The sequence below is a fragment of the Carassius gibelio genome, chromosome A21 (assembly GCF_023724105.1).
Source record: "Carassius gibelio isolate Cgi1373 ecotype wild population from Czech Republic chromosome A21, carGib1.2-hapl.c, whole genome shotgun sequence".
Lineage (NCBI taxonomy): Eukaryota > Metazoa > Chordata > Actinopteri > Cypriniformes > Cyprinidae > Carassius > Carassius gibelio.
Window position 1 is genome coordinate 8,738,039 of NC_068391.1, and position 12,516 is coordinate 8,750,554.

General features: G+C 37.4%; 1 protein-coding gene across 2 annotated transcripts in view; it reads left to right on the forward strand.

The window, feature by feature from the left end:
• Positions 1-10,330: 10,330 nt before the first annotated feature.
• LOC127941792 (retinoic acid receptor RXR-alpha-A-like) overlaps positions 10,331-12,516 on the forward strand; it is a 128,865-nt gene continuing 126,679 nt past the window's right edge. The window contains exon 1 of one of the 2 annotated variants that reach the window (XM_052537202.1): positions 10,331-10,460. In XM_052537202.1, the coding sequence (XP_052393162.1) occupies positions 10,430-10,460 (31 nt within the window). In that variant the 5' untranslated portion in view covers positions 10,331-10,429. The remainder of the gene's footprint in view (positions 10,461-12,516) is intronic. The other variant, XM_052537204.1, reaches the window with a different exon arrangement.

Sequence of the window (12,516 nt, forward strand, 5' to 3'; positions counted from 1 at the left end):
CATTTTTGGTCTGATGACACTGCAGAGTGTGGAAAGATGGAAATGGGTGGGTGAATCAATAGGGGATAGAGAGGAAAATAAGAAAGAGACACAGAGAGAGATGGCATCCATGTGATTTCTTTTTTAGCTTCGAAGGCGTTTCTCTCGCTCTTTCTCTACTCTCGCTCACTCCCTGTGCCTCTCTTGAATGGCTGCATAACAGCAAAGAAGGTTATTCTTGGCAAGTTCTCTCCCTTTCAGCAAAATGCTCCAGCCTGTCTGGGGCCCCTCTCCCTCCATTTCTCTCCCCTTCTTCTATTTTTCTTTTTTAGCTTTCTCATTTTGTGTACCCACTCACACTTTCTCATTTTTAACATCTCTTTTTCCAATTTATATTCAGTTCCTACCACAATATCTCAGCATCTCATTATTCTAAAGTCCACCTTTATCACTTCCCCTTTTCTCACCAGTGAAAGCCTTTTTCTTTTCACACAAAATAAAATGAAGATGTAGTTAGTTTTTTTTTTTTTCGTCCGCTGTTGTCCTGATCTCAGGTTGCTGCTGAGGACCTGGGCGATCTGAGAAATGCTCAATTTGCTCTGTGTGTTCAACAGAGCTGCTTACCTCTTAAGGGTTAAAAATCCTGGGCATTGATTTAATACAATGGAAGCAACCAGTGATAGATGCGTTTTCATCGCTTTTGTTCAAAAACATCCATTTAGATTAGCAAAATTAGGGAAAATTTCAGACCTGTTTTCAGAAGAGACCCTTCTAATTCAGACCCCCACTTCCTTACACTGACACCCGGCTCTGCAATTTTCCATCAGAGAGAATGACACAATCGTTCAAGGCAAATGGCGGGAACTTGACAGTATAATTCATGATGCTTTCAATTATTTTGTGTAAGTCGATGATATACAACCACAAAATGAATTAGCAGAGAATTATGTCATATTACAATAAGAGATCTATAAATTCATACATTTGTGATGGAACTCCTATAAAAGAAATAAGTACCATGTGCAAATTTAAAATCATATGGAGTTTCAGTGTTCACAAAGAGACATGATGCAGAATCAGTCTATTGTTCTATGTCTGATATAGATGTCTGTCCATCTAACTATCCATCTCATTCTGTCTATCTGTATATATATTTCTGTCTATCTGTATATATATATCTATTTTTCTGTATTGTAGATGTTAGCAACAATGCATTCTTGTGGGATGTGATCTTGAATTACCTTTGAATTCATTTTAATTGTATACACCTATGCTTAAGTCTTTGGCCATCAAATAAGAGCAGACACCTGCAGAATGAGAAAGGAGAGTGTCCAGAGACCCATACAGTATCTTATTATATCTTTTCTCAAGCAGATGTCCAATATGCTGTCAGCGATGTGCCTTTAAGGGAAATGAAAGATTAACTGCACTTTGTCAGCTGTTAAAGTTGTACAAAAAAGGCTGTAGACATCCATTACCCATGGCATCAGAGAAAGAGAGAGAGAGAACAAAGTTTGCTTTACAGCTACCGTACTGAGGTTAGATCAGGACCCAAGCAAATGGAGGACATGGCCTCAGAAGTCCTGAGTGTATATGAATGCACAAAGCGGATGGATAGAGAAGTTGCACTTTGCACTTTATACAGTAATATTGCAGTTAGACAGTAATTGTTTATCTTACCTGTAATGATAATTTATTCATTGCATTTATATATCTTCGGTTCTATTTTATTCCCCCATTATTTCTTGTACTTAATAAACTGTGACTAAGCAGCAAAAAGCCCATGAGTTTGATAAAAGTCATGTTAAGAAAAGACATGCCGCTTTTTGGCAGACTGGAATGCAAGATGGCAAGATAAGCAGAACTGTTCTAACAAAACCACCCTCATTCCCAAAGACTCTCTGATTCTTTCTTCTTTTTTTTTTCTTTTTTTTTTTTGCTTGCTCAGCCCTTTACTTGATCAAAAACACAGTAAAAGTAAATAAATGTTTCTTAGTATTATGAACGTCATGCTTCTTAATATCGTTTTTTTTTTTTTTTAGAAGTCATGATATTTTTCAGGACTCTTTGATGAATAGAAAGTTTAAAAGAACATTAATTTGATAAAGAAATCAAGGTAACATTGTAAATGTTAATGCTTTCTATAGAAGGCAGCTATCTGTATGCATTATGCAAAGTTTAGTAGAATTTGGAACAGTGCTGCAGTACTCTAAACTGTCTTTATTCAAAATTCGTCTATCGAATATAAATCATTTTATCACTGATACTTATTGAATGCATTTTAAATAACCCTGAGAGTGCACTTGAGGAATAAATACAACAATTCTGTTTTCTGTAGGTAATCAAGGAATTGAGGGCACCTGCCAACTTGAAGATGATCGATAAACATATGGCTTTGCTGTCAAATAGCAGGCATGATGAATAGCCTACCCAAGGTGTGTTACTGCACACAGCAGCCCTTAAGTGCTAGTTTGTGAATTCAACTCACCGCTGTCCACATCACTCATACTGTGAATTTGATGTGTCAGAGTGGGACAGAAGAGGTGGGTGGGTGGGTTTTTGTTGTCATTAGAAGTCCGTCCTTGGGTCTGAGACATTTGTCACTTTGAAAGGAGTTGCTCAGCCAATGGGAGACAGATTTGAGCTATCATGGCAGTGTAAGGTAGCGCAATCAGTCTCAAGCAAGATGATTTTCACAGGGTGGGTAGAGGGTATGGATACACCCTATAGGTCTAAAATGAACAGTGACCTAGGACCAAATGCAAGGAAACAATTGTCAGTTTCACAATAAACCAAATTATAAAAAAAAATATATATATATATATATATATATATATATATATATATATATATATATATATATATATATATTTTTTTTTTTTTTTTTTTTTTTTTTTTTTTTTTGGCAGAAAAGACCTATTAGTAATACTTTACAATAGCATTAGTTAACTAAGTAAATTAAAATATGAAATGCAAACTGTATATGTCAATGTTATTTATTAATAGACGTGAGCTAACATGAAGTAACAACAAATAGGTGTTTTTATTAACAGATAAATAAATATTGTAACAAATATATAGCTCATTGTAAGTTAATGGCAGTTAATTCATGGTAACTAATGAGACTTTGTCGTAAAGTGTTACGAAAATATTTATGGCCAGTACGTTTTCACCCACCATTGATTTTGTTCCATTTGACCTACATTGTGAATCCCACCCTCTGTGGATGTTTCTAATCAAAAATATGACATCTCAATTGTGAAAAGTGATTTGTGCAAGGCAATGACTGGTAACAAATGATCTCCACCTGCGATTGGGGGCGACAGTAAATATGGAAATTCTTCTGTGGACGTTTTCGCTTCGAGTTTGCAGTTGCCGGTGTGATTAAAGTGAAAAATGAAAATGATAATGGCTCAGACTGGTTCAGCTGTCTCGTAGATTTGCTGTGGAATTGAAAACAGAAGAGATGAGCGAATTCCTAATCAATTACAAGAAATGATGTGTGAAAGAATGTGTTTGCACAGTCTGCTCTCACAGACACTCGTCCACTTTCAATTTTCACCTCATTCCCTCCGTTTGGTCTTCACCTCTTTTCTCTTATGTGGGAGGAGAGCCAGGGAACAGGGCCTTGTGGAAAATATGAATCCTATTTTACTCAGATGCCTTACAGTAAAGTGGATTTCAGTTCCACAGTCAGGGTGCCTTTGATCTGTTCTGTCCATTCGTCTCATTGGCTTTTCTGCCAGTGGAGCTGAGAAGCGCTAAACTAGCCATGCTACAGTGACAGGACACTCTGAGCAGGGGCTAAAGTGTCCTTACACTCCCCATAGACATATTCTTTAATTTACTTGCTGGATTGTCAGTAAATGAGAAAAACATGCATCTATTTGTTAGGCCCAATCCGACAGGGACTGTCTTTCTGCTTCATGAGCACAAACTGAGCTGAAGACGTGAGGCTGTGGTTTATTTAGCTCTGTTCCAAAACCTTGTGAGATCCCTTTATAGGTAGCATTTTAAAGGTCCCGTTTTTCGTGCTTTTTTTGAAGCTTTGATTGTGTTTACAGTGTGCCATATAACACGTGTTCATGTTTCGCGTGTAAAAAAACACAGTATTTTTCACACAATTCACCTATCTGTATACCGCTGTTTTCACTGTCATAAAAACAGGCTGATGATCTCCTTGTTCTATGAAGTCCCTCCTTCAGAAATACGTAACGAGTTCTGATTGGGCCAGCGGTTCCTGTGTTGTGATTTGACAGCAGCTGAGCACGCGCTACCCTCCTGGTAATGCGATTGGACTAGTTTTGAGAAGCAAGTGGGAAGGATTTGTTTTGAAAACTGCTGGAGATGTACTTATAATCACTGACGAGATGCTCATGAAAATCGCATTAGATTTTTTTGCACAGCCCTAACATCTAGTTAACAAAGATAAACAGTGTTGCCCTTTGTGTAATAAGTTACAGAAACTGTTAAACGCACCAACTTAAATAATAAAATACACTTACCAGTTGTGGTCCATAAACAACGCCTTCTCCAGACAAAGAGGGAACTGCTCCATCTTTCAAGAACAATCTTTGTGCGAATCCGGCATTAAACTGATTGAGATTGAGGAAGCTGTCCTCAGCAAAATGTGCTGCACATAGTTTTACATGTAGATTATAATTTTCGGGAACCGAGTTAAACATAAATTGTAACCATTAATCTCCAAGTACAGTGTCCCTGGGAAGCCCAAACAAAGTTGATTGGACTCCGAGATGATAATAACAGCGTTTCGACGACATGGCGACAAACACAAACGCAGCTCTTCCTCTTCTCCGCCAGAGCGTCATTACTGCAGGAACTAGAGGGATGTAGTCCAAACAGGTCGTTCGTTGTAGGCGAATTCTGTTAATTAAAATATCTCGCTTGGCATTGAACTTTGAGCTTTAGAATTTTACAGATATTATTTATATTTAGTGAGTAATATTTTATGTACATAAAAATCCCTGCATAGTTTTTTTCATCTATTTAATCATATTTTCAAATGTATTAAAATTGCTAAGAATAAACATAAATGTGTTACTTGTGAAAACAATAACATTTAATCAGATACAAAGAAAATATGACTTGCTATGGAACAATCAAGATTCAGTTAGTTAATGTAAGAAAAAAATATGTACTGATAAATATATACAGTTATATTGTTTTTAAAAATATTCAGTTTTATACATATACATATGTATGAATAACTGACAACTTAAACATAAAACGGTGTACTCCAAATGTATGTAAATTATGCACACAAACACTATGTGTGTGTGTGTGTGTGAGTGTGTGTGTGTTTATAGCAGATGTAATTAGTTTTATTTGATGTATATTGCATATAAAAAATAATAATGTTTTTGTTAATAAGCTGTAATTTATCCAATAATATTAAAGTAATATGTAAATAATATTTTTTTATAATTTTGAAATATGATTCATTATCTGTTACTATTTTGATTTAAAATCCAATCTGAATTAAGTTATTTGAATCAATTTAATTAAATTTAATTTAATCAATTTAGGTTTTATTTCATCACCCACCAGGTGCTGTTTTGAGGAAACAGACTGTTCTTCATGGTCAGGCCTGGATCACTGTAATCTCTGGGAAGGCTGCTGGGCCCAAGCACGTGCGCCGGCTGACAAGTGTTCCACCTCTGCATAAGGACAGCAAGCCCTCATTCCTTTTAGAACACGAGCCCAGGGCTGACTTAATTGAAGTGGGCATAGTTAGGACGGAAATCAACACACACTCACATTCATGAAGGCCCATGAAATGAGCCGAGTTAATGGACGACCAGCTGGCTAGATTCTTCATAAAATAGGGGTAAATAATTCAGCTTTAAATAGAGAGTGTTCCTCAAATAATTTAAAAGGCTGTGGCTCAGCAGACTTCTAGTAGTTTATACAGTAGCAGCAGAAAAGTAGTTTTTCTCATTCAATGACTATGAGTAAATTTTTTTCTGATTCACAACACACAAGTGAGTTGCCTTGACTGCATCCAACCTGAACAATGCAACAGAGTAGAACCTGGCATGTTCAAATATTATAAAGGAATGAATTACATTTAGTCATTGAATGTTTTATAATGTGTGTGTGTGTGTGTGTGTGTGTGTGTGTGTGTGTGTGTGTGTGTGTGTGTGTGTGTGTGTGTGTGTGTTTGTGTTTGTGTGTGTGTGTGTGTGTGTGTGTGTGCTTATTTCAGTAATTCAACTCAAATTGTGAAACTCGTGTATTAAATGAATTCAGTGCACACAGACTTAAGAAGTTTAAGTCTTTGGTTCTTTAAATAGTGATGATTTTGGCTCACATTTAACAAAAACCCTCTACAAATTAGAATATGGTGACATGCCAATCAGCTAATCAACTCAAAACACCTGCAAACGTTTCCTGAGCCTTCAGAATGGTCTCTCAGTTTGGTTCACTAGGTTACACAATCATGGGGAAGACTGTTGATCTGACAGGTGTCCAGAAGACAATCACTGACACCCTTCACAAGGATGGGAAGCCACAAACATTCATTGCCACAGAAGCTGGATGTTCACAGAGTGCTGTATCCAAGCATGTTAACAGAAAGTTGAGTGGAAGGAAAAAGTGTGGAAGAAAAAGATGCACAACCAACCGAGTGAACCGCAGCCTTATGAGAATTGTCAAGCAAAATTGTTTCAAGAATTTGAGTAAATTTCACAAGGAATGCACTGAGGCTGGGGTCAGGGCATACATACGTTTCAAGGATTTATCGCTACAGTTGTCGTATTCCTCTTGTTAAGCCACTCCTGTACCACGGACAACATCAGAGGCATCTTACCTGGGCTAAGGGGAAGAAGAAATGGACTGTTGCCATTGGTCCAAAGTTCTTTTTTCAGATGGTATCAAGCTTTGTATTTCATTTGGAAACCAAGGTCCTAGAGTCTGGAGGACAGGTGGAGAAGCTCATAGCCCAAGTTGTTTGAAGTCCAGTGTTAAGTTTGCACAGTCTGTGATGATTTGGGGTGCAATGTCATCTGCTGGTGTTGGTCCATTGGGTTTTTTGAAAATCAAAGTCACTACACCCATTTAACAAGAAACTCTGGAGCACTTCATGCTTCCTTCTGCTGACCAGCTTTTTGAAGATTAAATTTCATTTTCCAGCAGGATTTGGCCCCTGCCCACACTGCCAAAAGCACCAAAAGTTGGTTAAAAGACCATGGTGTTGGTGTTCTTGACTGGCCAGTAATCTCACCAGGCCTGAATCCCAGAGAGAATCTATGGGGTATTGTCGAGGAAAATGAGAAACGATACCACAAAATATGTTGGTTATATATATGTGTGTGTGTGTGTGTGTGTGTGTGTACATGTGTATATGTATATCCAGTTGCTAAATCCAGAGTGAAAAATTAAATCCTCATTTTCTCATCCATCAAGCTGGGTTCCATTCATATTAATGTGTCCCACGTGAGATCTGCTCAACAGCCTCCTTCACTTTGGGCATCTTGATTGATTGGGATTTCATGTCCATATGCATTACATTCAATCTGTGTTGAAACTCAAGGACAGAATGTCTAAATTTGCTGGTCTGAGCCATCCCTCTGCAGGCTTTAGAGAGCTGCTTGCTGCGTTGATGCTGATTGTTTTGAGTGAAAACAGATGTGGTTTCTTCACTTCTCTTTTTCTCTTTCTCTGACGAGGCAGGCTTCGATCAGAAGGCCCACAATATTGTCTTTCTCAAACATCCGGCTCTCTCTAGGAGGCCGCATCTGACCAGGCCTCTTCTTCTGTCACTGCTCTATGTTGTAGAAAACATATGAAGTATAAACATAAAAGAACTTTGTTTCTTTTGTTGTTGTTTTTTCTCCAGGCCAATGAAGCAATATTTCCACAGCAAAGAGGTTGACGTGTTCTCCCTGCTGCAAAAACAAAATGCAACACCAAAGCAAAACCAACAACCCCCCCACCACCACCCATATTACTTGCCATGATTTTCACGTTTGATTATCTTCAGTTAGATCTGTTCAAATATGGTTGACGGATCTCCAAGCATGAATGGACACACATTAAATCATTTATCACAAACTCAAAAACCTTACTTTGAACGATGGACCACCAGGCACCAGCTCAGGTTTTGGCAGTCAGTCACACTTTCCCATTTTATTGGATGAAAAATCCAAGAGCATTGTTCAAAAACAAGCTTTACTGGTCATCTATTTACCCTTTGAAATGTCAAAGGCTCTTAACAGGAAAAAGTCCCCTGTGGACCAAGAGGTTTAATCAAAGCAGAACCATTCCAAAGTCTAACACTTCACACCTCTGCTGCAAAAGACAGGAGACCTCCTGACCCCTCAACCAATTTTTTTGGAGTTACTAACACATCAACTAGCATATGTACACGTCAGCTGGACTACAACTGGTCAAAACACCCTGACAAAATAACCTTTATTTGCTCACAACTCTTATTTTAGCTTATTCTGCTTAAACATGACCATTTTCTTTCTGTGCCCTCAGCACTCAGAGAATCTTGTGTAATTTTGTCCATTTTGAACCCTTTTAGAATTAAGAAGATGAAAAATAAAGTAATTTCAGGGGGCATCGAGAGCGATTTCAAATAGCAGGCAACAATGAGACTCGGGTTGTTGTTGCTTTTTACTTTTACGGTACATACTGTACAGAAAATGCAGAAGCATTGACTCTTTAATTAAATCCTTAAATGATGTGGGTCATTCATAAAAGGTCAAAACGACAAACAATGTCATCAAACCTCTTAAGATACTGAAATGTCTCTAATGGACTTCTCTGACTGAATAAAGATGTGACATTTTAGCCAAGAAACAAATATAATAATACCAACATAAAGTTTGTACTAACACAATATATAAGGCAATAGAATGGTCATTTGTGATTGTTTACTGACCCTTTTTCTTTTTCATGTAGACAGCAGATGGCAATGATGGATACTGTATCTACACAACCTTCAGGTGACATACGAGCAAATCTGTGCCCCTTGTAAGAAAAACCCGTCTGGACCTTTCAGTCAGTCAATTATGAATAAGCAGGGTTCTTACTCTAAAAATCAGGGTAGAAAATACTCAAAAAATCCATCTGGACCTAAAGATAAGCTGCAAAGTCACTGTTGCACAATGCTGAATCATGTGATAACTAACACAAAACCTAATTCCCTCCTTCATTTTCCTCTGCAGGCTGATGATGGATTGTTGAATGTGTCTAACTGTCACATTGAACCTTTTTCCTGAATCATTTCTGGTTATTAAAGTGGCCCATTTGTCCTCTCCATTGGTGAGTGCGGTCACACGGCCGGTGACTGAAGTGCTCTTATGAACGGAGCGATGCCTGGACCGGGGTCAGGCCGGCCATGAGCATCTCTGCTGTGCCATTCCTCCCACTTGCCTTATTACGTTGTCAAGACAAGGCGATTTAGTTAATTGCCTCATTTAGAGGTTGAAATATTATGCAGCAAATGTACTCCGTTATGGCCATTTTTGAGTGCTTTTCTGGATTCATGGTTTGTGCAGAATTGATTTTCTTCACCATCTAACTTTTGCATAAGCCTGCTTGACTTTTGATGCACGTGTCTCTCTAGATCATTTCGATTTTCTTTGATTAAGTATACTTCATATCAGAGTATTAATGTCCTGCTGTTTTGTTAAAGAAGTACCCAAAAAATGAATGATGCTGTCTTCAACATCCCTCAAACGCTGTCCATAGATGTGGTTCATATGATTATTATTATATATTCTAAGTTTTCTGATATCTTTGTTTGAGAAACAGACCAAAATTCATTATTATAAGTAATGTATAACTTTGCAAAGTACATGTATTTAATTCATATTATGGTACTTGTGCTGCCTATTTTGTTGTGTGTTAGACCTCAGTTCAATTCATGGTATTGATATGGTAAATATACATTTACTCCCATAGGCTTCACATCATTGTAGTTCGTTATATATTTTTCTTTTTAGTAATTAAAAAAAGCAGCTTGAATGGCACAAGCTGGTCTGATTTAATCATATTTCCTGCTCTTGAAATCTTAAAACAAACAGAAAAACAAACCTTACTGGAATTTAATTGTACACAGAGTTGCCACTTGGCATGAGAAAATCTTGTTTTGGAAATCCATCCTGCAGTGCTCACTCTCGATAGCTTTCCAATGGAAGAAAGCCAGGATTTCCTAATTCAGAGAGAATGGAGAGTTCTTAACAGATTGATCGGCAGTAGGGGATGGTCTATTCTTTAAATGACCGTTCGGAGGGGGGTGGGGGGGAAGGTACTTCATGGATGTGTGTTTCTGAGAGGAGCCTCAAAGAAACCTTTTATTTTCTAGTAGGTACAGTACATGTCAGGAGGAGAGAAGGTCTCTCTCAAAAGAGATCACTGCAGGCTGGCGTAGCTCCCTTTCTCATTCAGACAAACCATCTATCAGCTGTAGCTCTTCTTCATGGATCCCTTCTGCATTGATATACACATGGGTGAGTCTAAAAGGCTGTGATATGTTTGATTGTTTTTAATGGGCTTTTATTGCACTTAATTATCCTGCCTAACAGCATTCAGGCCTTTAAGGAATTTTCTCAGTTTGGGAGTTTAGCTGAATTGACAGCATTTTGTGGCATAATGTAGGGAACCACAAAAATAAATTTTGACTTAAAAAAAAAAAAAAAAGAAAGAACAATTTGGGTTACAGTAAGGCACTTACATTGGAAGTGAATGGGCCCAATCTATAAACATATATATATGTATATATATATATATATATATATATATATATATATATATATATATATATATATATATATATATATATATATATATATATATATATATATATATATATATATATATATATACTCACTTTTAAAAAACATCCACAAGACTTAAGCACAATATGTGATAATGTAACCTTTTATGTGTAAAGTTAAACCTGTAAAATCTGAACAGCTTTACAACATAAATAATACACAAGTTTTAACAGAAGAATTCATATGAATATATATTAATAAGGTTATAATTTCTGCTTTTAAATGATCTAAAAGATGGACCCATTCAGTTCCATTGTAAATTTCTCACTGTATCCCAAATGTTTTATTTTTATTAAGAAAACAAGGTTTTTAATTCTGCACTTACATTTATTCATTGCAATCATAACATCTGCATTTAATTATATAATTAAGTACTTTGTTGCACTCTAAATGTGTGGATGTTTGTGATAATTGCAGCTGCATTAAAGCGCTTCTTGGAAACCTTTTAAACCATTTGATAAATTGTACAGTACTCGAGCATTCAAGCACAAAGCTATGTCACGAGGCGATGATGTATTTTCCAGCAAGTGATTGTTGGCATTTTAAAGTTGGTTTATGCCACTGGACGGTGACTGAGCTAGTTTTTACTTGGACTTTTTAAAGGTCATTCTTCTGGCATACTAAATCTTTCTGTGCAGGTTTTAGCCGTGAATGCAGTATTTTGGACTCAGCTGAAAATTAGTTGGCGAACCACTGCTGCTCTTTTGAGCAATAAATATACTCTTATACATTTATGTGCCCTGAAATGAGCTGGTTTGTTCAAATATAGCAGTGTTTTGTGTAGCCACCTAAATAGCCACAGGTTTAACGTTTCAAGGGTAGACAGGCTGATCCTGGACCGCAGGCCAGGCTGTTTGGCTCTGCTGCCACTATAAAGCCAAGGATTTCATCCATTAAGACAAAAAGAAAGAGAAAATCGAGAACAAGGAAAATGCTGAATTCAAACTTAACACATAAATATGAGTCTGACAGAGGTTTGGCAGGCTGTCGCTCTCATACCAATGGGAAGAGCCAGAGTGTTTGTTAAGAGAGGCTGTTGAGTATTGATTTTGCAATAGGCCTGGCACGGCTCTTTGGAATGTAGGCCACTGCTGTTGCAAAAGCCAGAGAGGGATTTCTGTGAGGCGTTAGTAGCTTCACGCTTCACCCTGACCTGCTGTCTGTCAGATGGACATGATGGATCTTTTAGATTCTTTAGAGGAAGCATTATATTGAAGGTTATATCCTTAATCTGTAGCTCTGTTTGACACATTTTGTATGGGGGTTCCTGCTCCATGCCTTTATCACCTAAGGGGTCCATGCCCTGAAAAACGTTGAAGACCCCTGCTTTTAAAGGGAATGGTAAATCCATTGACTTTAAAGGGGATAGTGCATTGGAAGAACGTAGAGGTGAAAACACAAGGCTTTGAGAGCTTTCGGAAATCGAAATTCTGTATTCTTGCTTAATTTTAAAGTCACACAGCTTTTCTCACACCCTAAAAATGCACCTTACGCATTCTAGCTCCATTAGTGGTGATGAGTCCTAACCTACCGACTTTTTTTTAGATTTATATCATCATTATATTTAATCTTCAATAATCATTTAGTTGAGAAGCTTTTTTGCATCCTAAGCTGTGTTTTTGAGCATGGGGGATTTGTTCTCAACTGTTAGATGAGATGTGGACTGAAGATCTGCTTCAGACTCCAGAAGCAGATAGATTTGGGTCGTCTTGCAACATCTCAGGTGCAA